The sequence below is a fragment of the Acanthopagrus latus genome, chromosome 7 (assembly GCF_904848185.1).
Source record: "Acanthopagrus latus isolate v.2019 chromosome 7, fAcaLat1.1, whole genome shotgun sequence".
In the NCBI taxonomy this organism is placed as follows: Eukaryota; Metazoa; Chordata; class Actinopteri; order Spariformes; family Sparidae; genus Acanthopagrus; species Acanthopagrus latus.
The window spans coordinates 26,473,362-26,498,648 of NC_051045.1; the positions used below are offsets into that span (position 1 = coordinate 26,473,362).

Consider the following 25,287-nt stretch of genomic DNA (forward strand, 5'->3'; position numbering starts at 1 on the left):
AGTGAGCCTTGTGTCTGACTGAGCCCCGTTTACAGTCGCTCATTGTCACTGTGTGTGAAAATACCTCAGTTCAGACTGGTCCCTCTCCCTGGCCCTGTCCCTCTCTACTGTCTTTCACTCAGTCCTGAACAGTGCCAGTGCCTTCACTTCCATCTTTCCATCAGAGCTTTTACTTTCCTCCTCTTCCTCTCAGCCCCCTCTCTCTCTCTCTCTGTTGAGATGCCAGAGCAGGGCCTGCTCTGTTATTAAGCCCATCTGTAGCTGGTCAGAGGATGGTTACCACAGTGTGTGTGTGTGTGTGTGTGTGTGTGTGTGTGTGTGTGTGTGCGTGTGTGTGAGAGAGAGAGAGAGAGAGTTTGTGCGCAAACTTCTTAATGCTGTTTTTACAATGTTCTATGGTTACCAGTTACTAACTGCTGGTGGTTTCTATTAACTTTGAGGTTCTTATCATAGTCTTATCATAGCCCATCAATTTCTCCCTCCTTTCCCACTATCGGTAGCTTCTTCTCTCAAATATTAATAGCTTTAACATTTAAGTTTGTCACATAACCAATGTTGGCAGGGACAGCACACAACATGAGCAGTTTCCTGTTTTGATCGAATGCTTTTGATGCAATTAAAATAAATTATTTCAAATGTGCAGCTATGAAAATGAACGCTGAAATCACACTGTATTACACATTCTGTACATAGGCTCTATATCTCAGCTACCAACACTTATTTCAAATATATATGAAGATTTTCTATACAGCTCTGATGTCTGATAGTTTTTGTTTTTACTGTACATGACATAACCATTTTGCATCCTATTTTGTTCTTATTATCTGTATGCAGGTTCACAATTGTTTGTGCTATCTAGTTGAATGCCAAACTACATTTCATGCACCGGTATTCATTCTGTGCAATGAAAAGAAGGTAACGCCTACACACTTGCTCCACAGAAGTTTAATAAAACAACAGTTAAATCCTATTTGGACATTCATCTGGCCAAAATGTTTGACCTGATGAAGACACACTGTCGTCACTAAACTTCCTTGGCATTGAGCGTGTGTGTAGGCATGACTTTCTTTCTGTGACAGGCCTGCACCTATGTCATGCTCCTATGACCAACCACTCCTTCTACTTGTTAAGTGCAATGACAATAACATTGTGTTATTTTTTGATCTATTGCCATCTCTGGAGAAAGTTTCAGAGAACCATTAAACTAGAAAAACATTTTGACATTTTAAGAAATCCCACTGTCAACCAGCAGGCTATCAGGGTGTAAAATAAGAATTGGCACTGTTATTTATTGCACAATTAAGTGACAGGTTTCAGAGCATTTTCTTTCTTGAACAAAATATGCAGTTATGTTAAAATATATTAATTATTATTTATCATTTAAGATTTGACACTTTCACTGCAACATACATTGTCTGTACCAGACAAACACAGTATGTCCAAAGAAATGAATGCACTGTAATCTGTTCATAAAGGATACATTATGAGAAAGTGTTGCAGATTATTTATTTATTTATGGGTTTTGCAGATCATACCAAGGAGCTATTACTTCAACCGTCGTCATTTAAATTTTCATCAGAACTATTTCTTTAAGTTATTTTGATGAGCAGAACAAGTGACCGCAAAGTCTCCTCACCATTCTCAGACTGCCACCAGGACTTCTTGCGGTGAGGTTTGAAGGCAGTGATGACGTTCTCTATCCGGTGATTGATGGTGTTGTACACAGGGTCATACGGCCGTCTGGAGTCGCAGTCGAAACACTTCTTTTCATCCTGCAGCAGGACAAGAAAAGGTTACAGTCAGAGGTGAATGACTTCAGGGTTAATGAGACACCCAGAACCAAATATAGAATGGAAAGCACCAAATTCGAACTTTACTTCTTATTACAGATGTGGTCAAGCACAATCACACACACACACACACACACACGCGCACACGCACACGCACACACACACACACACACTGACCTGCAGATGACTGACAATGCAGTAGGGCTCTTTTCTCCTCATCCCACATGTGGATGAGGCCTTCAGGTTCTTCTCTCGTCCAATCAGCAAATCCCCTGTTGCTGGGTAACAGCTGCCATGGGCGCAGCCGTGGCTGTGGTCAGGCTCCTGGCCAACGGCGGCAGCCAGGACTGGGAGGAGGGAAACAGGAAATGAATTACAATGAACAGGAAACGGCAGTAAAGTGTGGCATCATTCTCTAATAGAGCACCCATTCACTAGTTTCTGTTGGAAAATTAAGTCGACATGAAATCAGCCCCCATCTTTCCGTCCTTAAAAGAGAGACAGCATTACAACATGGTGTTATGTGAGCTCACTGCAGCCAACTCCTATCCAGAACGGAACTTTTACAATTAGGCAATTTAACAATCCGGAAACCCATCAGCTATTGTCTGATGAGGATCACGTAGCTCCTGGTAGAACAGCCAGTTTTTCACGACTTGCCAGTGTTTCCTGCAGATATTCAGGTAAGAATATGCAGGCCAACTGACTTCCTCTACTGTGTGTTTATCATTGTTTGCAGTCTGGTAAGCAACTTAAGATGAGAGAAGAGAATTATATGTAGTATAGAGATGACTCTTATATTCATCTACATATGTATGCAGATACATTTGTATGAAGCTAACAAAAAGCTATATTGTCATTGGATAACATTTGATGGGCTTCAGGATTTAATTTTGGCCTCCTTTGTTCTCCACAGACTGTTTCGTGACTGCTCAGTACTGTTGGAATACAAACCAACCAAAAATGGATACAGAACACTGTCCATTGCCTACAGATTCTGACATCATGTGCAGGTATCTGATTATAGAGAGTGGGCATTTAAAGAAAACAATATGAGCCACTTCATTTCAGCCTCCTAGAAATTAAAAGCAATGTGATCTAACAATACTGCCCAGTGAAAACCACTTATCTCCACATCGTTTTTTTTCTAAATTCTTCAATAAAACTGAGGGAGGCAGTGCTCCTGTGTGACAAATCTCCTTTTTCTGAAGTCGAACAAAACATTTTCAAAGCCAGTGAATCAAACAAACTTCCTCTTATACATTTTTTTCCAAAGATCATCAACTAGACAGCTACATATGGATCAAGAGCTGATCCAGTGTTGAGAAAACATCCCGTTGGAGGGGGATTACCTCGAGGCAAGCCCACAGGTTAACAGGCTCTGCTGTCTGCAGGGGTCCCAACAAGCTAATCTGACGAGAGGCCCCAGCTACAGGCTAAATCTGGACACTAACCAATGCAGGTCATACAGGGGTCAACTATGACCAGCACCAGTTGGAAGTATAGCATCACTTAACTGAATGCAAGATCATTTACTCATGTTTCAATACTCCAGATCTAACAGAGAAGCTTGGGACCATGCAGTGAACACATAACGTGTCATTCTGTGATACATCAACGGACTCTTGGTGTGACTGAATAACCACGCTATGTGTGGGAGTTAAAATAAACCTTATAAACCTTCATGACAACCGGCAGCAGCCGTCATACATTCCACTGGAGATTTTGACGTGAGTCTCTCCTCCTACATGCCACTGGGACCTGTGGTGCGAGTGTGTTGCTATGAGCAAACATGGTATGAGGAGAGTGAAGACCCAGGGGTCCTGCTGTCAATCTAAAGCCTGTCCACAACAGGTGTTTTTAATCCTCCCTCCACATGTACACAGTTAACTTAGGAACATGTAAAAGCTCAATAAAACACTCCTACACAGTTCATCAAGATTTGGAGACGGGGTTTATATTCACATTCCCCAGAAGATACAAAGACGCTCAGTGTTCTCCTGCTCCGTCTGCTTTAGATTAAAGGTACAACATGTAGGAATTTTAGGATACAGTTACAGTTTTGATATCATGATGTATATGTACTGTGTTGAGAAATATCTACAGTAGTATACCAGCCAGCCTGCTCTGAGTTCACAGTTCTGACCGCTGGCTGCACTACTGACTGAGCTAACTAGCTAATAGCAGCCACAATTAGCACAGTTAGCGATTACTCTGTTCACCCTGCTTCATACAGCTTTAAACTTTTAGACCTGAGAGCTACACACAGCTTCCCGCCTTCCTTGAGCGTACTTGCGGCAGTCATTGCTACTGGCATATTATTTGTGCCTCAATCCTGAGCAGGTGGTAGGAGGTTTAGAGGACAGATCAAGGTGTTCTGCAAGAATATTTACATATCTTATAGATCATTTTTCATAGTGCAAAGAATAATCTGATTGGAGCCATCATCGCTAACTTTGGCCAGATAATCAGTGGCTAACTATGCTAATTGGCCATTTTTTTTTATAATTGCTACCGAGCTTTAAAAAAGTGAGGGTACGGTTAAAGTATGTTTTACTTAATTTGATTACATTAATAATCATACATCTTGGAAAACAGCTGGCATGGCAATTGTCAAGCTAACCAACTAGCTTTGATAGCAGCTGCTTGTAGAAATTAGCTAGCTGAAAGACGACAGACTAGTCTTGTATAGCCAGAGAACTACAGTATCAGGGAAAGGAGAAAGGTCTGACAGCTTCCATCATCATTGTGGTACAGGGGGAAAATGCTCTAGCTTGTTAATATTTCTTTAAACCAATCACAATCGTCCTGGGTGGTGCTAAACTCAGGATACAGGGACGGTTCCCCACGAAAACTTTTTTTTTTCAAAGCTGAGCTTTCTGTGAAGAAGTAATGAAGTAATATCTCAGCTGACACAGTCAATTACATCTCTGCTGTTATTACTTTAATCACACACTGAGTGACTGAAGACAATTATCCTTCACTTGTAGATTCAAATAATAATACATTGTTACTGAACAGATCTTAACAATGTGAGCCTGCCATCATGTCAGCCTTCTCCATAACTAGGTGCCTCTGCTGCCCACACACTGTACAACAGTGAGATTTCATCACTTTGTAATGCTGACAGGTATACAGGGAGACTGGTTGCTGTGTCTGCCAGTGCCTCGATGCTCTCTGCAGGTCTACACTCACTGATTAAGGCCGACAAAGACAGTGCACTATCACAGCTTGACACTGCGATGAGGCCAGCTGTAGACAGGAAGCCTGCTGGGAACAGTGCAGAGGAGGATTTCACATGGACACCCTCTTTCTCTCTCTCTCTCACACACACACACACACACGCACGCACACACACGCACACACACACACACACGCACATACGCACACACACAAACACACACACACAAACACAATCTTGACACTCACTCTAGAGGAAACCTGTGTTTGCCTGGCATCTGGTCAAGTCTCAGGTTGGTGCCAGCCAAGCGAGCAACAAGCAGATATGAGGTTAACACACTGTAAGTCACAAATACACGACTTCAGCTCAGGCTCGCACAGTACAGCATGTGCATCTATGCAACGGAGGATTCAACACGGGCACATAATCTTGTACAAATGTTCTAATGTTCAAGTGAATACAAGCATCAAGTATGTGCTTGTTGACTACACAGACGACAACTATTAGAGGATTTGCTTAAGTGTAAGGTAAAAATCTGAGCTGCTTCATATTTATCATTACCAGCGCAGACAACGGCTGACATACGTGCCTGTGATAAAACAGACCTGAAGTCATTCCCTTATCCTTTATCTATCTCTGAGCAAGAGGACGTGTGAAGGAACACAAACAGAGCTGGTCAGATGGATGACATGATGGGGGAGAGAAACAGAGGAGAGATGCAGTACAGAGCCTTTGTGCAGAGGTAAGACACATCCACACACAACTTGAGATCTGCTCTGGAAAATACTGGCACACACTCAAAGGTCTGTGTGTGTGTGTGTGTGTGTGTGTGTGTGTGTGTGTGGAGGGAGGGTGAAGGAGCACAGCAGACGTCTGATGTGTGTATAATCACTAGGTGTCCTGTCATCTTTTATCTTGGCGGGTTTCTGTCTGTAGTTGCTTGTGTGCTACACAGGTTTTACACCTCTGCTCAAAACACAAGTTGCGCCTGACATCACCTTGGTCTCATGAAAACAAGATGTATAGAATCATGGTGTATCCTTTATTGTTACACACTTGTCGGCACTACATGAATAGGTGAGCAAATCAGAACATTTTAAACCACTTGACTTCCCTTTTCACAAAATCTATTATTATTTTCATAATAACTATGGTGTGACTGACAATCCAGAACAACTTAATTTGTCCAAAACTCAAATGTTAAATGCAAACTCCGTGCCTGATGTTATTCTTATTATTCTCACACCAAAGCCGTTACAAAGAGGCCGAGAATGATGATGAATGATGAAAGCTGCTGCCTGGACGCAAACCAGGAAGGGAAGCAGAGCACAGTGGAGGGCGGGAGGGATGGAGGAGAGATACATGGATCGTTTGTTGGACACTTCAAAGCACTTCACAGTGCAGCAAGTGAATACATATACTTTTAGTGTGGAGGCTCTAGCTGTGTTTGTGCTCCTGCAGGAGCTGTAGACACAGAATATGAAGGGAAAATGCAAAACATGAAGGTGGAAAAAGACAATTCTTGGCCGACTGTTCGATAACAAATCTCATTAAAGCTCAGTTAAAGCAACATTATGTAAAAATTTGTTAGGTTTGGCGCCCCCCACAGTTTTTGAGCGCAGCACCACTGACATAAATACAAACGCCCTGTCTCTTAAGACATCATGTAGGAGCTATTACAATGTGATCCTCCCCTCTCACTGAAGTTACATCGAGCAGACGCAAGTGTTGAGGGGGAGGCAGAGTACACCACTCACCCATTCCACACTCACAAGACACTATCATCCAACTGATTCCGCAGCTGTTGTTTTAAGGTAAAACAAATGCATGTTGTTTTCAACATAAAGGCTGGAGACAGGGGAAACATCCAGCTTGGCTCTGTTAATATTTTGTGAAAGAACAAAAACGCTCACTTGATTTCAGTTGTCACAGTATGCTGAGTTTATTTTGTTGTGGACACATTTTTCCTTCAGCAGTTTCGACCACGCTTAGTCAAATCGAGCAGCGCCGAGTTGATTCTGTGGAGCGGGTTAAAAGCCACGGCCGCCCCGTAGCAAGCCCCCGTCTATCAAATCGATAGTTAGCTCATATTTGTGTGGCTTTAATTGTGAAGAAGTTATAGGAAATTAAATAGGTTTTTAAACTATATTAGCGGAGCCACTTTGTCAGCTAGCTGTGGCAGGAATGCAAACCCTGGGCTGCCGCGCTGAGTCAAACTGAACAGAGCTAGGCCAGCAGATGTAATGGAAAAACGGCAGACATGAAGCCGAGCACGGGTACTGCAACTCACAAGACAGTTGAAAATAATGTCAAACAACTAGTCTGTCAACCACCTAGTCAATCGACAGAAATCGGTCCAAATTTCTGGCACCAGCGTTTTATTTCTGTCTGCTTTTTCAAGGCCCGTGGAGACTTTCCAGGTGCCTGACTCACTGTGGCTGAACTGTGGGCAGGCAGTGAACCAGCTGAGGGACCGTTTGAAGAATGACATATGCTAGTCTTCCCTCCCACTATGTGAAAAGTTAACAGTTGTAGTTTTGAGGACAGAGGTGATATAGTGGTTTATTAGACATAGCAGCTTTTCTTTTTTCCTCTCCTCCCTCTTCCTCTGTAACCCTACATGGTGAAGCAGAGAGGAATGCAGGCTGACAGCTGAGAGAAGAGAAGGGGGCTGTGGTGGTGGTGCTGTCAGTGTGTGTGTGTGTGTGTGTGTGTGTGTGTGTGTATGTGTGTGTGTGTGTGTGTGTTGGGGGTTCTCAGCTCACAAAGCACTGCTGTTCAGCCAGCCACTAGCCTGTAACAGCAGGCCATGCACTGTAGCCCTGCACCATATTGTGCACCATTCTGCTCATTCAGCCGCTTGTAGCCACACTCGACATTACTGAGCTGCTTTTAGTGTCATACAGGTTACAATAATAAATTCATAACATGTCATATATTACGGATGCGTCAGTCATGCTCTTTAGGACATCAAGCACACGACAAAAGTGGTCCACTGTAGTCAACCTATTCTGGGCTAACAGTTAAAAGAGGCATGATATCATTATGCTCATGCCAAAGGACAGTGAAATCTGACTCTGAGCCAACAAGTCTTCCACATGAGGCAATGCTTTAACTGTCAGAGGCGGTGATGCAGAGCGCACAATGCAGTCTGCAGGGTGTCCCAGTTTCATTCCTGGAATCCCACCCCTGCCCCCATCCCACCAGGTGAGCTCTGCTTTTACTCCTGGCTTCCTGATTTCCTCTCTGCTCTAGAGCTGTCAGTAAACACAAGGTAGTGTGGCCTGTGACAAACTTTTCAAGAGGTGATAGTATGTGACAAAATTAATTTTCTAAATAAAGGCTATTACATGTGATGCACCGGCAGAAACAAAGTCCTCCTGGCTGTAGGACTCCATAGTCGGTGCTCATGCTCAAGGCTTTTTCTTGTGCAAGATGTAACATAATGCAATGTTTAAAATTACAAATGATGTGATGATGATTGTGTTTCTATATACAGGCTGTTTATTCAAGTAATGTACAAAATTGTCTACATTGTGTACATGTTTCATCAGCTGGTGACAATTTTTTACAGCACCCAGACTGCCAGTGTGTTATTTACAGAGCACCTTCACAAGTACATAATTAGTTTCATGGTATGCATGCTCTCATTTGCCGGGGTCATGTTTTTATCAGAGTAGGAGGAGACCGCATGGCCAGCTACATCATGGAACTTATGCTAGCTTGGGCTGGCTTTGCAAAAAATCTATTTTCCGATTCAAATCAAGCTGCATTCGAACAATCCGAAAATATACATTTTGTAGAACTTACAGTTCCACTCCAGTTTGAGTGCAACATCACTGTAGTAAATACAAATCCCTGTTGGTAAGACAAAATGTGGGTGCTCACTACAAGAGAATCTCATTACGTCGAAATGATGTCATGTCTTCAAAACTTGTATCTTGAAGTACCAAAGCTGTCATGTGATTAAATCTATGCTGAGAGTCTTTATCACAATTCAGTGTCATCTAAACTGTGCTGCATCTGTCCTCTGTGTCTGTCTGTTGGAGTTTCACACACAGCACAGGGACAGAGACTTCATGGTGCATTCGAGTGCATCTCTTAAACTCCTCGATCTACATCCAAATGGCCACAGAGGTTGCTCAATCCAGAAGAGTTGTATTTTTGTTTTTCTTCTTGTTGAAATACGTAAGCCTACACTTGTCACTACTTTTCATTGCAGCATTGCAACACCCCGTCCATTTCTCCATAGACAGATTCAACCATAAATCTCCAACATCATTTTATTCAGTTCTTAATGTAAACATTAATAATATTTCTAACAACGCAGTAGGTTAGAGGGTTCCTATCCACGCAAAAGTGGTACTGTAACTGAAATATTCCAAACTGAATTGATACTGTTTGAACTGAATAAAAAATGTAAATCAAATCTGGACCTGGTGGATGGAATCAAATTGGTTTGCGAAGATCAGTGGTGGTATCAAGCTCTAATGTGAGTCACAGCTGATAAAAACAAGTCAGTCGCAGACTGAAAATGGCCAGCTGCTTATGTCTACTTCTGTCTGAAATCGAGGACAATCTGTTTCTTAAGCTACCATGAATTGATGGGAGGGAGATGTGGCATCAACTTGACACATTCCACTGGGACCGGCTGGCGAGACACAGTTTGCTGTCACCTCCACCAGAGTAAACAATGCAGGAAAGCAAGACAAGCAAACAACAAACAAACAGTGCGTGGACACACATGGACACACACATGGACACACACACACACACACACACGTTTGCTCAGACACGAGGAGCGTTGAGAGTTGAACACAACAGACTGCTAAGAGTAATAAAATAACAGCCTGGTCAGATCCAATACCAGAATAGCATTATTTTCAGACAGACGATGAGCTGCGTACCTGACCTGAGCGACTGTGAGACAGACTTAACATCAGTCAGCTATTTTAAAACCTGGGCAGCGAAAAGTCAACAGCCTTTTTATTCTTCACTCCTCCGGGCTAATTAGTTTACATTGTGCCTCTCCGTGCCTCCGTCCTCTCTTTGCTCTGCACTTAGCTGATGGATGGTCAGCTCCCACAGCCAAACATCCAGCTGTTCTCCTCCCTCCTCACCTCTTTATTATTAGTCAGCCCTTTCCTCCAATCTCGCTATTCTGCTCATGTTCGCTGCCCCTCAGCAGCGCTGACTCCCCTCTCTGCCCTGCCGTTCACCTTTTTCACTTCTTTCATCCTCCCCTCCTTAATCAACATCGAGGCCCTTGCTTCTAAAAATGATTTCTGACCTTATCAAAATGAGAATTCCGCAAGGATTAATTCAATCATTAAAAAAGTTTTACTAAGAAATAGTCAACTGTGCCCAGGCCTGTGGAGCATAGTATCTTGCAAGAATGTTGTGTGATGCAAGTCACACCAAGTTTTTCCACAGGAAATTCTACACTGCAAAAAGGATCCCCTTTGTTGGAAGAATTGGCCATATGGTAAATTCATACTGAAAACAAATAGGGGGGGAGTGGATCACCAGGGTAGCCGCAACTTACAGCTAACTGTAGCTGCCCCCAGCTAGTTAGCTTTATTAGCTGTACAGCTAGCAGTTTGGACTAAGGGCTTGGGGACCAGTGTTTACACAGCTAGGACAGGAGCTTTAGATCAGATCAGGGCTAGCTGTTAGCATGCTAACCGGATATCTCCGCAGCACAATACATAAGCATCATATTGTAGAAACTGCAATCTGTTCACATTCTGTTGATAATTTTAGTGAATGTTTAAATCTTTTCAACTAAAATATTTACATATTGCCCCTTTACCTTTTTGACTAATGCCTGAAGCGAGCTGCTTTTTAAAGTTTTTAAGCCCCCAGACTCTGGAGCAGCCTCGAAGTAAATTTGAAAATGTACCTTTGAAATCTGATTTAACCAAGAAACACTTACCTCAGCCATAGTACTCAATGTTATCAAATGTACATTTTATTCTTTTCCACACATATTTTACTTGTCTCTTTGGAAAAGTCCTGTTCTGCTTTGTTTTTAATATTCCTGTTTCTTTGATGTGTATTTTTGTATTATTGTTATGCGCACTGAAACCCCATAAACAGAGCTTATTTACAGCCACTTGTCAATTTGCATACACTTGGACTGTAATCACTATATATTTTGTCTTGAATGACATGGTCTTGGATGACACCCCCTTCCTCAGCTGTTTCGGAGTTTGTCACTGACCGCCTTAAGGGTTTCAGTAAGCCTAAACAGACGCTGGTCATTACACAGGCTGTTAGATTAACAAGGCATGTCACTGGGAGGCAGCTGGTCTCACTAGAGGAGACATTCACATTCCTGTGCCATCCCTGAGACGCCTGAGACACTCCATGTTGGAGAGGAAATATCAGCAGCAACAGGTGGATGGTGGAGAGCGGAGCTGGAGAAAACCTGCACAGTGCAATGTTTGTTCTTAACCTAATAGGAACAGCAGACGTTTGAAACACATTCATTGCCCGTCCTGCTTCTGCTCTACTCCCACAAGTCTTCAGTGAGTTTGTATCTTCAGATCACCTTTGAACACTGGAAGTCACTATTTTTCCATTTCCTGCTCTGTTGAAAGAACTATCCTGAAATGCTGCTGATGGTCATAAAGAATTAAGTCCCCAACACAAACAGTGTTGCAAAAGAATAAATTGTATACATACAATACAATACCTATATAACAAGTGCCTGCCATGCTGCCTGAAGCTCAAGAAGTCCACCCGATGAGGCACACATGGCCGACAGATGTTGGCTGCAGCCTGCCCCACAGCCAGCTTGTCCACCAGCCGAGGAGAGTTCTAGCGGGTTTGGGTGGCGATTACCGTGCTGTGTGTTTGCCCTGGTGCTCAGCAGCTGCTTGGGGAGACATGGAGCACTGAGCAGAGGGCAGATGTGTTCACTGTAGGAGCTAATCAGAGCCCTGGTTGCACTTAGAGGAAAAGCTCAGGGAAAACTACAGCACATGTGGGACCTGTCATTAGTTGAGGTAATGGGTGTGATTAGATGTGTGTTTGGGACCTGTATGCATCATTCTTTCATTCATAATCCGGCAAATGTGAACAGTCACACAGGGTTTGCTGTCTAATGGCTTTGTGCCAGTGTTTTCACTAACTGTAAAGATCTAGGTGCATTGGTGTTATTCAGTATGAAGGTGTGCATGGTCCTCTGACCAGCAATGAGCCGAACACAGGCAATTATATTGTAATTATATTGTGTCTGAGTGTTAGATGTACAAACTGCTTTCGTGTGTGAGAGAATTCTGTGTGGCCAACAGCAAAAGTCAGATCCTTGGACTATAATTTAGAATACACAGGGGAGTACTGCATGTGTGTCTGTGTGTGAAGTCATTTTTTAAACTCTGATTTGAACTGATGATGACCCTGTGTTCCCCCGAGAGAGGAGCCTGGGGAAGTTTTTCCTGTTTTTCTCCAGGTATCTGCAGAAGCTTAGACATTTGACCATATCTGTATGTTAGCAAGTCTAACTTCAAACACACGTTGATAGTATGGTAAGCCAATTTAGTTTAGTTGTGATATTCACACCACTGTAAGCATTGTTGTCATTTTCGCCTACTTCCTGTTTGTTTTGCAGTTAGCATCCTACTGCTTTTCCACCAGAATTAGTGGGTCTACACAATGGGTACACACGCCTATTGATCCCATTTCCAATGGGTGTATCACTGATTACTTTTGGAATATAGAACAATTCAATACTTATTTTCCTAAGAAAAAAATGCTTAGGCACACCTATGCAGCCAATAAAAAAAGTTAGTTAGGAGCCCTGCAGTAAATAAAGTGTTGCCCTCGCAGTCAGGCCTTTCAAATCATGTACTGATGGACACGATACAACACTTCACACGCACGTCAACAATACACTAACCACTTGCCTACATGATGCTCCTCCAGATAAATGTTACAATACACTGTTAACAACAAGACACAGGATTGATGGTGAGCCCTCATGTCACTGTCGTTCAATACGATTCATCAAACCTTTGTGTTTATATTTATGTGCCTGTGTGGCTAATTGCAGGGCCACAACAGTGTCTTTATCAGAAATATCTCAAGAAAACAATTCCTTCCTTCCTTCCTTCCTTTCTTCATCTCTATCTCCCATCCTTCCTCTCTTCCCGCCTTCTCTCCTTCCTTCCTTGTGAGTTCCACCCTGACATGCTGCATTCACATCGCACTGCAATTGCTGCTTGTCTGCCATTAGTTAATTAGAGGTGTGCGGGTGTTTCCGAGTGCTTTTTAACAAGGCGCGTAACAGAAGCTGTTATTAAAATCGCTCCGGGGCCCGTAGCAATAAAATCAATAAAAGCACAGCCGTTGAAACTGGAGGAGGCTGTTACTCATGTACACTGACTCACTGCGTGGATGATCCAATGTCTACGTTTGGATACAACTATGATAAATAATGTGTCTTCTGCATCCTCTCTTCTGTTGACATGGGCTTGCATTGTCTTTAGGCACTCACACCCTCAGCTCAACTTTCAGACAGAATAACAGTACAGATTATTAACACCTGGCATTTTTTAAAGGGACAAGTCACCATAAAGGTACAGAGTGCTATTTATGCATCTAGATTATATCTATCACCACAGTGACCACTAACTACTGCTGACTGTGGATGCCCCTAGCTGGTTAGCTCAGTTAGCCGTGCAGCCACAGGTTTAAACTGGGATCTCGGGGGCAGGGGATAGTTTATGTTTGCACCACACGCCAAGGAACTTTGGACCAGGATGGGCCAGTGCTAGTTGGTTAGCATGCTAACTTCAGCCCATATCTCTGCATCACAGCAGCCAACGTGGACATCATGACGTCAAAACTTTTATTTATTCAAGCAATCATTCAAGAAACTCAGTAATTACAAAACAGTTACAATACTCAGTAATCCCAGATAGTTCCCTGTAATATCAGGATTTAGATGGAGGGCTGATATCAGTTTGGTCTGATGTGTGTCTATGTGTGTTCAGTGGACACACTGAACTGGTTGAGCCTGGTGCTAGGTCTACAGGTGTGCAGAGGCCATGAGTCAAACAACAGTTAACTGTCTGTGCCTGTTCACCTCCACACTGTAAGCACGTGGCCGCTCCCCTCATGTCTCCCCACTGTACCAGCCACCTCATTGTTTTTAATGAGACCATCTCCATTTCCCATTCCTCCTCCCTGGCCCTTCATCCTCCCCCTCCAGTCCTCCCCCTCTCTCTCCACCTCCTCTTTTCATCCAGAAAGGCCCCCGCCAACAGGCCGAGGAAACCTAACTCACCGTCCTTTCATAGGAACAAACCTGTTCCCTCTCTCTCCACACCCCTTCCCCCTGTGCCTGAACTCTTTCTCTCCCTCTCTTCTCTTTGTCCTCTTCGTTCACTCCCCCCCCACCCCCCCCAGTCTAATTTTTCAGCCTCTCTCTCCCTCTCTCTGTCTATTGCTGGTGGTTAGTGGGCTTTACTGCACCATTGTTCTGGTATCTGCACATTTCCGGAGGCTGTCGCATACAAAGGCTTTCGGGGGAACGCACTCTCTCACTCCCACTGCCTAATGCCAGCCTTCACCTGCCCACACACACACACACGCACACACACACACACATCTGGGGGGAACACCAGTAGTTCAATGAACCTTAAATCCTACACACACAAACCTCTAAAGAAAGGTGAATTACAGAGGATTTACCTGGATCCTTTTTCATGTGAAGTTTTCCTTCCTAGCTGTCTTGCCAACTCCTTCCATCCTCCCTGCCTTCCTCCTCTCATCCAAAATAATAATGAGTTGCTCCCTCCATCAGTCCAACTTGATCACACACTTCATTAAGAGTCGTTTGATAAATCACTTTAAAGGCAAATCCTGATTTTAAAAAGTTACAAAATCTTGAAGAATAATGGCACTTCAAATAAAAATGGTTTTAAAAGGGACAGTCCCTTTTTGCCTGATAAGGTTTTTACTCCAAATTAAAAAGGCTTAAGAATCACACACACACACACACACACACACACACACACACACACACACACACACACGAGCAGCTTCCTTCACATCCTTCTTCCACCCCCATGGCCCAGAGAAGAAGAATGGAAATAGAAAATGAAAAGAACAAGACAGGAGAGGAGGCACTGCTGGCTCTTTTGTCCCTGTGATCAGCCTGAGTCCTTTCACTCTTTCCTTCCCTCACACACACACACACACACACACACACACACACACACACACACACACACACACAAATTCGTGCACACACCAATTAACCCGGTCTCTGACCTGGGGCTTGGACGTGACCCTTGACCTTGGAGCTTGTGCTCGGAGGCGTCAGAAGTCTGAATGGACAGCTCCCTATCTCTTTAATGACACTGTGGGAAGTTTATGGACACACACACAGACACACATACACAATTCATGTCACCTCTCAGCATTTTTCTCTCTTGATTCCTCTAGACTCACTCTTTGCTTCTGAGGTACACTCTAAATACTGAGAGATGAACAGGCTTCTGAGTTCAGTGAGATATGAGGTGACAGTTGCTATGCAGTAAAAATCAGATCGACCAACAACAGATGAATGTGGGGCGCGGCTGATATAAAAAACATAGCCTAACGCTTTCAGTCTACATGTCGCAAGATTCTGAATCACAATTCTAACAACTGTCGAACAACATGCTTCTGTGATTCATTTTTTTAAAGGGGTTATCTATTTCTTCTCGGTGCTTCTGGAAACGTTTGTTGAATATGCAACTCCACTTGCCTTTCCATCTGCATGAGGTGAGCGGATAATGACTGAATTTTCACTTATGGGTTCCTTTAAACGTTTCCATGCAGCTAAGCTGCTTAATCAGGACTGTGTGGCTGTGATTTGATCAGATTGCACTGACAGGGTTAGACAACCATGTCATCCTGATATTCATTTGAATGCTGCTTAGTCCTGATTGGTGCACAGAAGTGCGTGACATCGGTGACAATTCAAGTGCACAGAAAGCAGCTCCGACTGGCAGGAAAAGTGTCTGCTTGTGTGGGATTCCACCGCTTACAATAGAAAGCTGAATGAGGAAACACACTTTCAAGCGACTTCTTAAAGAAAACACCTGTCGAGGTCTGCTGTGTGTCCTGAAAACCACCTTTGAGCTCTGTTGTGATCACTGACAATGTCTGAGGGGACGTCCCTGGGTGCTAACAGCAGGCACTAATAGACTTTAACAGGAGCAATAAGCCCATTGTCTCCAGCTGCAGGGAACAATCCATTTTATTGAGGCTCATTACTCCGATATATCAGCTCACTGATAATACTGACCACACATCTACTAGACTTGGAGTGAGACGGCAATGCAACTTTTCACATTCAATTTTAGGGTTTACATGAGATCACAAGATCACTAGATCACTGATCTATTGAAAAGAATCCTTCTTTTAGGCATACCACTGGCACGGTATGTGTTATTTGGTCCAAATCTGTTCATTTCTCAGCCTTCCTTTATTCACCCACCCCCACACACACATATAGGTGCATCACTGGACGCACGCGCATCCAGTAGGGTTTCGAGCAGTGCTGGAGGTGTAGTTGCGGAGTGTGTGCCTCTATTTGCGGATTCAGCTGGGCTGTTTTAGGAGGACCATAAACAGAGCGACGCCACCCACAGAGAAGGGGCCGACAGACAGAGACAGAGAGAGACAGGGACGACCCCGGAGACCCAGAGAGCACCGGGGGCCCTAAAAAAGACACGTCGGTTATCTTATCTCTGTGAAGGAGGGGGGGACAATTTCTCCACTGTGTTACACTGCTGCCTGTACTGAATGCTGGGACGCTGATGTGACCAACAAAGACAAACATTAGATGAGCGTCTTTTCACAAATATCCTGTATAAGTGTTCCTTGGACCTGTACTTGAAGTCTCATATGAAAGTGTTAAATACATGAAAATGTAAATGCAGTTTTATGAAGGAAAATGTACAATTGAGTAAAAATTAAGTTCGCCTTCATCATTAAGGTGATGAAGGCGAACGGATCATTTCACAGCAAAACTGTTCATCTAAAGGGACAAATCAGCCTCTTCTCCTCCCTTACGTCAGAATGAACATTTCAGCCAGTGTGCTGAGCTAAAACCTCTTTTCCAAAGCACAAACAGGGACCCTCTGGAACAAGCGTCAGAATCCTGAAAACCATCGCCAAGAAAATAACTAAGAAGGCTTAAAACATCCACAGACTCAAACATGAATGGCTCCCTTTTTTTTTCCAGAGGATAATCAAAGGAAGCCCGGTGACCTGGAGACGACCAGTCTTCCTACCCGCTCACTGAATCACTTCTGAGGATTTGTTCCGGAGCAGAAAACATGGATGGACTTGAACAGTGCACTTACCGCAGACGAGCAGGAGCAGTGAGGCTTGCATCTCTGAGCGCACATCAACCCGCGGGGCTGCTGCACGCGACCTGCGGCGGCACAGGAGTCAGAGAGGAGAGTAAACACGGAGACGTGAGACACGAGACGAGCACCTGAACGCAATGCTGCTGCAAAGTTTGGGTCGGGGACGACCAGGGGTCCTTTTTTAAATCAATGTCAGATACCACGGTTTATGAATGTGTAGTTAATAAAAACATCACTCCTCTCAGATAAGACTCCGTTTCGAACTGCTGACTGGGTGTTTTCATTCAGAAAGTCAGTGTGTTCATCATAAATCGAGACTACACTCACCGTCGTTTCGGTACCGGTTGGGATTATCCCTTCTGTGTTCGAGTCCAGTCTCCCTCTCGGTCCACTTGCTGCGGAGTTGCGGGACAGATGCGGGGTTCAGTGGGCAGCGTTAACTATGGTGAGGAGTCCTCAACTCCTGCGCGTCTGCGCTGGAAACCCCGGACTGGACTCTCTGAGCGGAGCGGAGCGGGGTGAGAGGAGGGAGGGCTGAGGGGGAGACAGTCAGGCGGTCCTGCTGACAGCAGGGTCGCAGGTAGAATAGTCAGCCTTTACCTAGTTTTATATTCTATTATTATTGTATTTCTTTGTTTCATATGACACAACAGAATATACGTTTTTGTTGTTGTTGTTTTTTTACCAGCTTTTAAAAAGACAATAATGAGTGCATGAACTAGCAGCCATTTTCTCTGTTGCTCAGGGTGGGAAGCTCAACAAACACAGGATATCAAATGACAAATGACATTACTGTAGGACCGCTTCCTGATTGATAAGCAACTGAAAAACAAAGGACAGCAAAAATCTGGAGGAACATTAGGTTACATTTCATGGTGTTTCAAGACATTTGATAACGTGAGCTTCTGTTGGAAAAGAGCTAACATTAGCATCCTTCCTAACTAACATTAGCATTTTATAGTGGTACATTACATGATAGGAAAGGTGGTAATTCATTTTGACATATCAACACACACACCTTAGACGCATTTATTGTTCGACCTGCGAGTGAAACAGACTGGATGTAATCAAACAGCAAAGCTGGGAGGTGGGTGAACGCTAACGTTTGCTAACGTAAAGGTCAGATATGTTGCTTTACCTTGAATTATGGTCCAATGTCCCTGCAGTTTTTCTCTGTCCATTATTTACTCAATTGATGGTCATTTGGGAAGTTTCTGAGATCTCTTACATTTACACGCATCGTCACCATTTGAGCTTCCCACAAACAGACAATTTAATAGTCCTTTGTGAAAAACTTGATATGTTCATGCAACAGTGCTGATCTTTAAGTGTCACTCTAGTGTCACACCAGATGTTTAATCGGCAGGTGCCTAGGTGTGGTAGCACATTTTATAACACAGAACGTTTGTTGCTATTATTGCCATTTTTTTCACATGACAGCATATTAAGCCCATAGTTAGCTATAATAAATAGTATACAGTTCCCAAAACACTTCCATAAATGAACCCCGAGTGAGATAAATACGAATTTTATATCATCACTAGAGATATAGAAGAAAAAAAAAACACTCCCTATTTGGTCCGTTTGTATAAGTACTGCTGTACGAATATTACAGCATTATTTTGTAACTGCAACTGGAGAAAAAAATAGATTTATGCATGAGCAGACTATGATCTGAGCCACAGAATATGGGCTTAAAGCTTTTGGGCACATTCTGCCATGTCTTTATAGGCTAATGATATCAGCTCAGTAGTGTTTTCTACTAGGTCTATTTTAGCAAGACACACAAAGAGGTGAAAAGACCAAAATACAATGTTGCATGACAAATAGTGAGGATATTTGAACAGAGTCTGTTAGATATAAGTGGTCAGTGGCTAAATTAGATTTGGGATGAGAGAAGTTGGATCCTCCACAAGTTTTTTTCTCTACAAACCCAGCGCATGTTTTCCAGGGAGCCTCCGCCAGTGTGTCTGGAAGCAGGAATGCACGCTCCCTGCTAGACGGATTAGATTCCCTTTGATTGCACCCAATGAGCGCGCACGGATCCAGATCCCCTGACTGCCTGCTTAACCTCAAAACATCAGCCTCATCCAACAGGTGGTTGGGATGATTTCCATGCAGACCTACAGTAATGCAGTGGGAAACACAAGTCAACGCTATTTTTTTTTGGGGGGGGGGGGGGGCGTCATGTGGCTTCTGATCGATGTAATCAGTAGGTTATTGATGATATACAATCCATAACATCGTGTGCATTTGATCATATCAGTTCTTTTTTGTGGTTCACTCTTGAACACAGCATGCCTGACGTGTACAGGTGTGTGAGCCTCACTGCTGAACACTGCCTGCTGTAAATCTCTGTCGTATTGTACATTCCCTGTCCGGCAGGAGGACAGCCTCTCTTTGTTACAGCTCAGGATCCAGTGCCAGAAGCCAGCAGGGACTAGCACAGCTCCTTCATCCTGACAACAGGAGGGCAGTGAATGGAAGCGGCCAAAGTGAATTACTAGTGCTGTATGGTCAACTACAGGTAAATACATTACTTTGGGGAACACATCTCATGGCAAACATGTATGGACCCTGTGTATCCACACAGCTGTTTTTCACCTGTCACCTCTAAAGTGTGGCTGCTGTCACCATCCTACATATTAATAGGAATGATAAAGGTATAAGGAGTGGTGTACCTAAGTACTTTTCCTTGATCTTAAGTATTTCCATTTTGATCCCTCTTCATACTTTCAGTCCAGTACATTTCGGAAATAAATGTGCCTCTACATTTATTAGACAGCCATTGTTACTAGTCACTTTGCAGATTAGAATTTTACATTGAAAAACATGATGATGTTGTTTCCAACCTTTTTGACTTCTCTTTACCCTCTAAACATTTTAACATTGTTGATTAAAAGATATAATGTGCAACATTTCTGCATTAAATAATATGAATAAAACTTTAAAACACACAGTCCATTTACATTTCTGCTCCTGAGTAACACAGATGGAGTTTTAATCAGCCATGATAGATGTTCAGCAACAAAGACAACTTACACTATAATGATCCCACTCTTCTTTGTCTTTTGATTGATGGACTTCTACTGGCAAAAATCACATACTGTGCTTTTAACAGAACGAAACTACAATATATACAAAACTGTGTTCTCTCTGTGGGTTCTCTCTTCTCTCTCAACTGATGACTCCTCTCGCGAGCCATCAGAATTACCTTGCAGCAGAATTTTATTTTTGGCCACTTGGGTGCAGCAGATACACAGCAGTTAACACAATGTTGACATGTCACCACCTTTAAAGGGGCTTTGTGGACCCTCTGTGTTGCAGTGGAAGTCAGTCTTTAAGTTTATGTTGGCAGATTCCCTTTCTAATGTGAAATACTGTTGCGCTCTATAGGCAGAGAAACACTGAGACGTTGCACTTGAAAACGTTAATAAAGTCACATCCTTTGGACTGTCACAGAAATTCAACGAAATCCACCAGACAGCAGCATCAAAACGACTAAAGAAATCATCCGCAGGCTTGTATAGACAACTGAGAGAGACAAGGGTGGCCTCATTTTTTATGTCATGTCACAATCTGCTCACATGTGGCCAATAATAAGGGAATTAACACATGTAAAATGCTACAATTTATTTTTCATTAGTGTAAAGTCACAATGAGCCTTTTAGATCTATTGGGGGAGCAGGTGCTCCTCTACAGAGTCCACCACATCAATTTTAGTAGACAACCGCACCGCTAACTGGCGCTAGAGCCTACACACTGGACCATTAAAGCTGATATGGCATCAAACAGTTGATTATTTACACACATCCAAGAGTACAGATTAGCATTTGCATTTATTCGGAGCTGTGTTTCTGGACACCTGACAAATAGAAGTCCAGTGTTCTATCTTTTAGTCCTCTGGTGTATACCGACTGCAGGTAGACAGGCAGGAGATGGGTTTATCACTACCCGTTTCACATACTGTTATTTAGTAAGGTTATGAAAACGTTAATGAAGCACAGTCTGAAAAAATATAAGCACAAGTCTGAAGAAGAAGTCTAATTAGATAGGAGGGAGAATCTCTCCATGAGCTGAAACACAGGTGAAGCGATAAGAGATGGATACCCTGCATTCCTGAGTATAAGGTTCCCCCTTGTGACAATGAACTGAAGCAGCATTTCTACTGCAGCCGATGTGTAATACACATAATGCAAAAATTAATTTCTTAGTATTGTGGACACACAAACAGTTCACAAAACACAACAATTTTAAATAAACTGTACCAAGTTTATTTGTCTCCATCATCACACCACCTGAATTTTATTTGTAAGAATATTTGTGTATGCATTAATATGTATTTAATCAAGAGCTTTTTTGTAATAAAAATCAACACAAATTAAACTTTAGAGATAAAACATTTCCACACACTTATAGGAGTGTCTTTTTGTAAATATCTTAGGAATGTGTTCAAATTACAGCATAAACACAAAATCTTTATAAGCAGTTTTGGTCAAAACAAAAAAAAAACTGATAACATACTTTGATATATTTCTTCTGTTTATTAATTGGGAAATCAATTATCATGGCCTATACAATAAAAAAAATAAACTCCACAGGTCATCCACATGTTTAATAGCTTAACAATATAAACACCATCCAGGATGGTGTTGATATCAAGGAGTCACAAAGTTGTACAGTACATGGAAAGAGGAAGGCGTTGTGTGATATAACACTTGACAGGTATTATGTAAAACTTGAAACAACAGCAGTGAAAGAATCGAGGGACCAAAGCAAAGTTTTATTTTCTTGGGTGGTGTCATTTTTCTGTCCCAGTCATAGCCTAAGTCCTAACTCTGCTCTGGACTACAGCAGCAAATAGTAAATGGGGAAGAGTGTCATCCTCACACACAGTTACTGTACTTCTGCACTTGTTCCCGGATCTCGTCCCGCACCACGGTGGCGTTTTCCTTCAGCTCGTCTAGCTCGATTCGCTGCTTCTGCATCCGCTGCTCGTTACTCTTGAACTTTTTCTCCAGTTCTGCAACCACACAGATATAAATTTCATGTGACATCAAACAACATTTCCTTATTAGTGCACAGTGTCATAAAGTTCGAAAAAATGTTATAATCCATTAACATCACCATAGTAGGTGTAATATAAGCTGGTCCAGATACAACAGATAGCTTTCATATAGTGATGTAATATCATACTATTAGAAGGAATCCTGAAGCTATGTCAGGGCTGTTTCTGGACATATGGGGTATTAAACTTTTATCAGAATAAGTTATAACAATTGTAATCATTTTATGCCATGTCATATATATCTTACATCCAACGAAGAGAAGAAAAATGTAATTCTGTTGATTCATACTCTAAGTCTGACCTGAACTCTTTTCTCTCCTGTTTGTGACTTAAAGTGTCAAAGTGTTAGTGACTTGTAAGAATTTCAGTTTAAAACATTCTAAACTTAAATTATTATTATTACAGAAACTGTTTTGACCATATGTCAAAGATGTATTTATATTGTACTGAGATACTTACTGATGTTAGCGTGCTTACCAGCTAGCCCTGAGCCACTTACCTACCTACCTAATGAGGTAATGGTCTGATAGTAAATAACACCAACACTCCCCGAGTTCCTGGTCTGAGCAGAGTCAGCTGATGGGAGCACTAGCTGCATGGCTAGCTGAGCTAAACTACAAGTGGCAGCTACAGTTAGAGGTTACTCTGGTGATATGTTTCCCCTCATTTGTTTGGAATATGAACTCAACAAGTAGGGGGGCTCACAGAATGTTCTTAATTTCTCCTTACACTCTAAACCACAAATCAGCCACAACATGAAAACCACTGGCAGGTGAAATGAATAACACTGATCATCTTGATACAGTCAGAAGTTCTGCTGAGTCCTGGAACTCATGTGGATGCCATTTGACAATGACAAATGATCAGTGTTATTCCATTCACCAGTCAGTGGCTGTAATGTTGTGGCTGGTTGGTGTATTTTGTGTGTAAGCAAGTTCTGACACTTGAATGTCATGTCTTTCTTTTGTTTGGAAATGTGTTATAATGGGCACTAATCTGCTGTTAATGTGACGGATGGAACGTTGTGTTTCCCACCAAGTTAGATTTAATATTTTTTTCATGTTACATCATATGTTCTTAAGTCATAAAGGCAAAAAAGAAAACAATGGACAGATTATAAACGCTAGGAGCAGCTTTGTGTCCTCACTCCTGAGTTGTTCCATCCCCTTGCTGGCTTTGTTGAGGAGGTCTTCTGCCTCCTTCTTGATATCCATGGCCTTCTTGTTGATGTTTGTCAAACCTCCAGCCTCCCCACCAAGAGACTCCACCCTTATCTGCAGCTCGCGGTACCGTTTCTCTGTGTCGTTGAGGTTCTGGGAGACAAAACAGTATTGAATTACCTTTATGTAATGTAAAAATGATCATGGCACTGTCCATAACAAAGGCTTCCTAATAACACAAAAAACTTATTTTTTCACCACAAAACCACAAAAACAGACACACCTGCTGCAGTGAGGATGCTAAGTGTGTGGCATTGTTAGCCAGAGCTTTGGCATCGACGGCCATCTGCCTGTTCTGCTCTGTCTTGTTCTTCAGAGCTTCCACCCCCATGGAGAGGTTGTTTAAACGCATCATGAGATCCATCTGCTTATCTTCCACCTGCTTCAGTCTCTCATCCACCTAGACGGGAACACATAAAAAAAAAGTTTAGAATTAAGAGGGCAAAGTCCTCCTTCGGCAGGTGGTCTACTTGCCCGTAAAACAACGCTGGAAGTGGTGAGAATATGTGAAACCATTATTGTAAACAAAAACACAAACGCGCAAACACACTCAAATTTAAAGAGTGCTGTACCTCGGCTGTAGCATTCCTTGTGCTGTTCAAGTTGTTTTGGGCCTCTTTCAGGGCTGTTCTTGCTTTCTCTATGGCTTTCTCAGACACATCCAACGCCTGCTGGGTCTTATTGGCTATATCCTTCACTCCCTCTGCTCGGCTCCTGCACAACAGCAAACATGAAATTGGACATTTGGAGAAGGTTTGGACAGGACAAATTGATGGAGCTGCCAAAATCATCTGAAATTAACATCAAGATGATACACTGCTAGACAGAGAAAACTATATCAGTGCCTACAATCGTTAGCAGCGCAGGAGGAGGACAGAGAGAGGAGAGAAGGAAGGATCTGATACTGAACCATGTTCTTCATTCTTTCTAGACTTCGCTCACTATTTAGATAATAGGAATATGATTTATTTAATTAACATTTCAGATTTGTTTCTAATGAGATATTATTAAGTTTATTTAGAAACATTTAGAAATGCACTCAGAGATTCCGATGCACTGTTTAGTCAATAATTTAGCCTAATCTATGAAAATAAAAAAATAATAAAAGCAAAGATAACATTTGATAACAAGTTTATTGTATACAGCTCAGTTTATATTTGTATTTGTGTATGTCAAACTATTCTTTTTTTCTTTTATCTTCCTCTTTAGCAAACAGATGCCTATTTACACATTGAATGTGTTAAATAAGGGGGCTTAAAGTGAAAAAAGTTAAGGTGTTTGTTGAAATGTATAGGAGACTTGATTGATTACTTGTAAGATGATAATGAGACCAGTGTTTCCATTCAGATTGCTGTGCAGGAGCTGTGTGCTCAGGAACAGGCAGTTTGTGTCTATCAACTGGAGGCTGATTGGACTGAAACAGCAGGATATGAGAATAATACACAGGTAGGCCCTGTGTTTTTCTGTAGTGAGAAGCAGTCCACATAAAAATTGGAGACCTGGACAAATAAGACTAAAATCATCTGTAAAATACTTAATTATAAAATATAATTTTGGTGAACTGACCCCTACAAGTGGATTGAGAACAGAGGGGCTGCGGTGTCTCTGAAGGAATTGTTTGAATGTTTAATTTTTCATGATACATTTTATACGATAG

At 42.4% G+C, this 25,287-nt stretch overlaps 2 protein-coding genes across 4 annotated transcripts in view; both read right to left on the reverse strand.

The window, feature by feature from the left end:
* lamb2 (laminin, beta 2 (laminin S)) overlaps positions 1 to 18,640 on the reverse strand; it is a 48,936-nt gene extending 30,296 nt beyond the window's left edge. The window contains exons 1-5 of one of the 2 annotated variants that reach the window (XM_037103756.1): positions 18,481 to 18,640; positions 17,670 to 17,904; positions 17,337 to 17,407; positions 1,968 to 2,137; positions 1,637 to 1,772 (exon numbers count right to left, since the gene is read on the reverse strand). In XM_037103756.1, the coding sequence (XP_036959651.1) occupies positions 1,637 to 1,772; positions 1,968 to 2,137; positions 17,337 to 17,367 (337 nt within the window). In that variant the 5' untranslated portion in view covers positions 17,368 to 17,407; positions 17,670 to 17,904; positions 18,481 to 18,640. The remainder of the gene's footprint in view (positions 1 to 1,636; positions 1,773 to 1,967; positions 2,138 to 17,336; positions 17,408 to 17,669; positions 17,905 to 18,480) is intronic. The other variant, XM_037103757.1, reaches the window with a different exon arrangement.
* A 2,953-nt stretch (positions 18,641 to 21,593) lies between these two features.
* lamb2l (laminin, beta 2-like) overlaps positions 21,594 to 25,287 on the reverse strand; it is a 56,346-nt gene continuing 52,652 nt past the window's right edge. Inside the window, exons 32-35 of one of the 2 annotated variants that reach the window (XM_037103755.1) lie at positions 24,203 to 24,344; positions 23,854 to 24,030; positions 23,558 to 23,723; positions 21,594 to 22,365 (exon numbers count right to left, since the gene is read on the reverse strand). In XM_037103755.1, coding sequence (XP_036959650.1) covers positions 22,229 to 22,365; positions 23,558 to 23,723; positions 23,854 to 24,030; positions 24,203 to 24,344 — 622 coding nt within the window. In that variant the 3' untranslated portion in view covers positions 21,594 to 22,228. The remainder of the gene's footprint in view (positions 22,366 to 23,557; positions 23,724 to 23,853; positions 24,031 to 24,202; positions 24,345 to 25,287) is intronic. The other variant, XM_037103754.1, reaches the window with a different exon arrangement.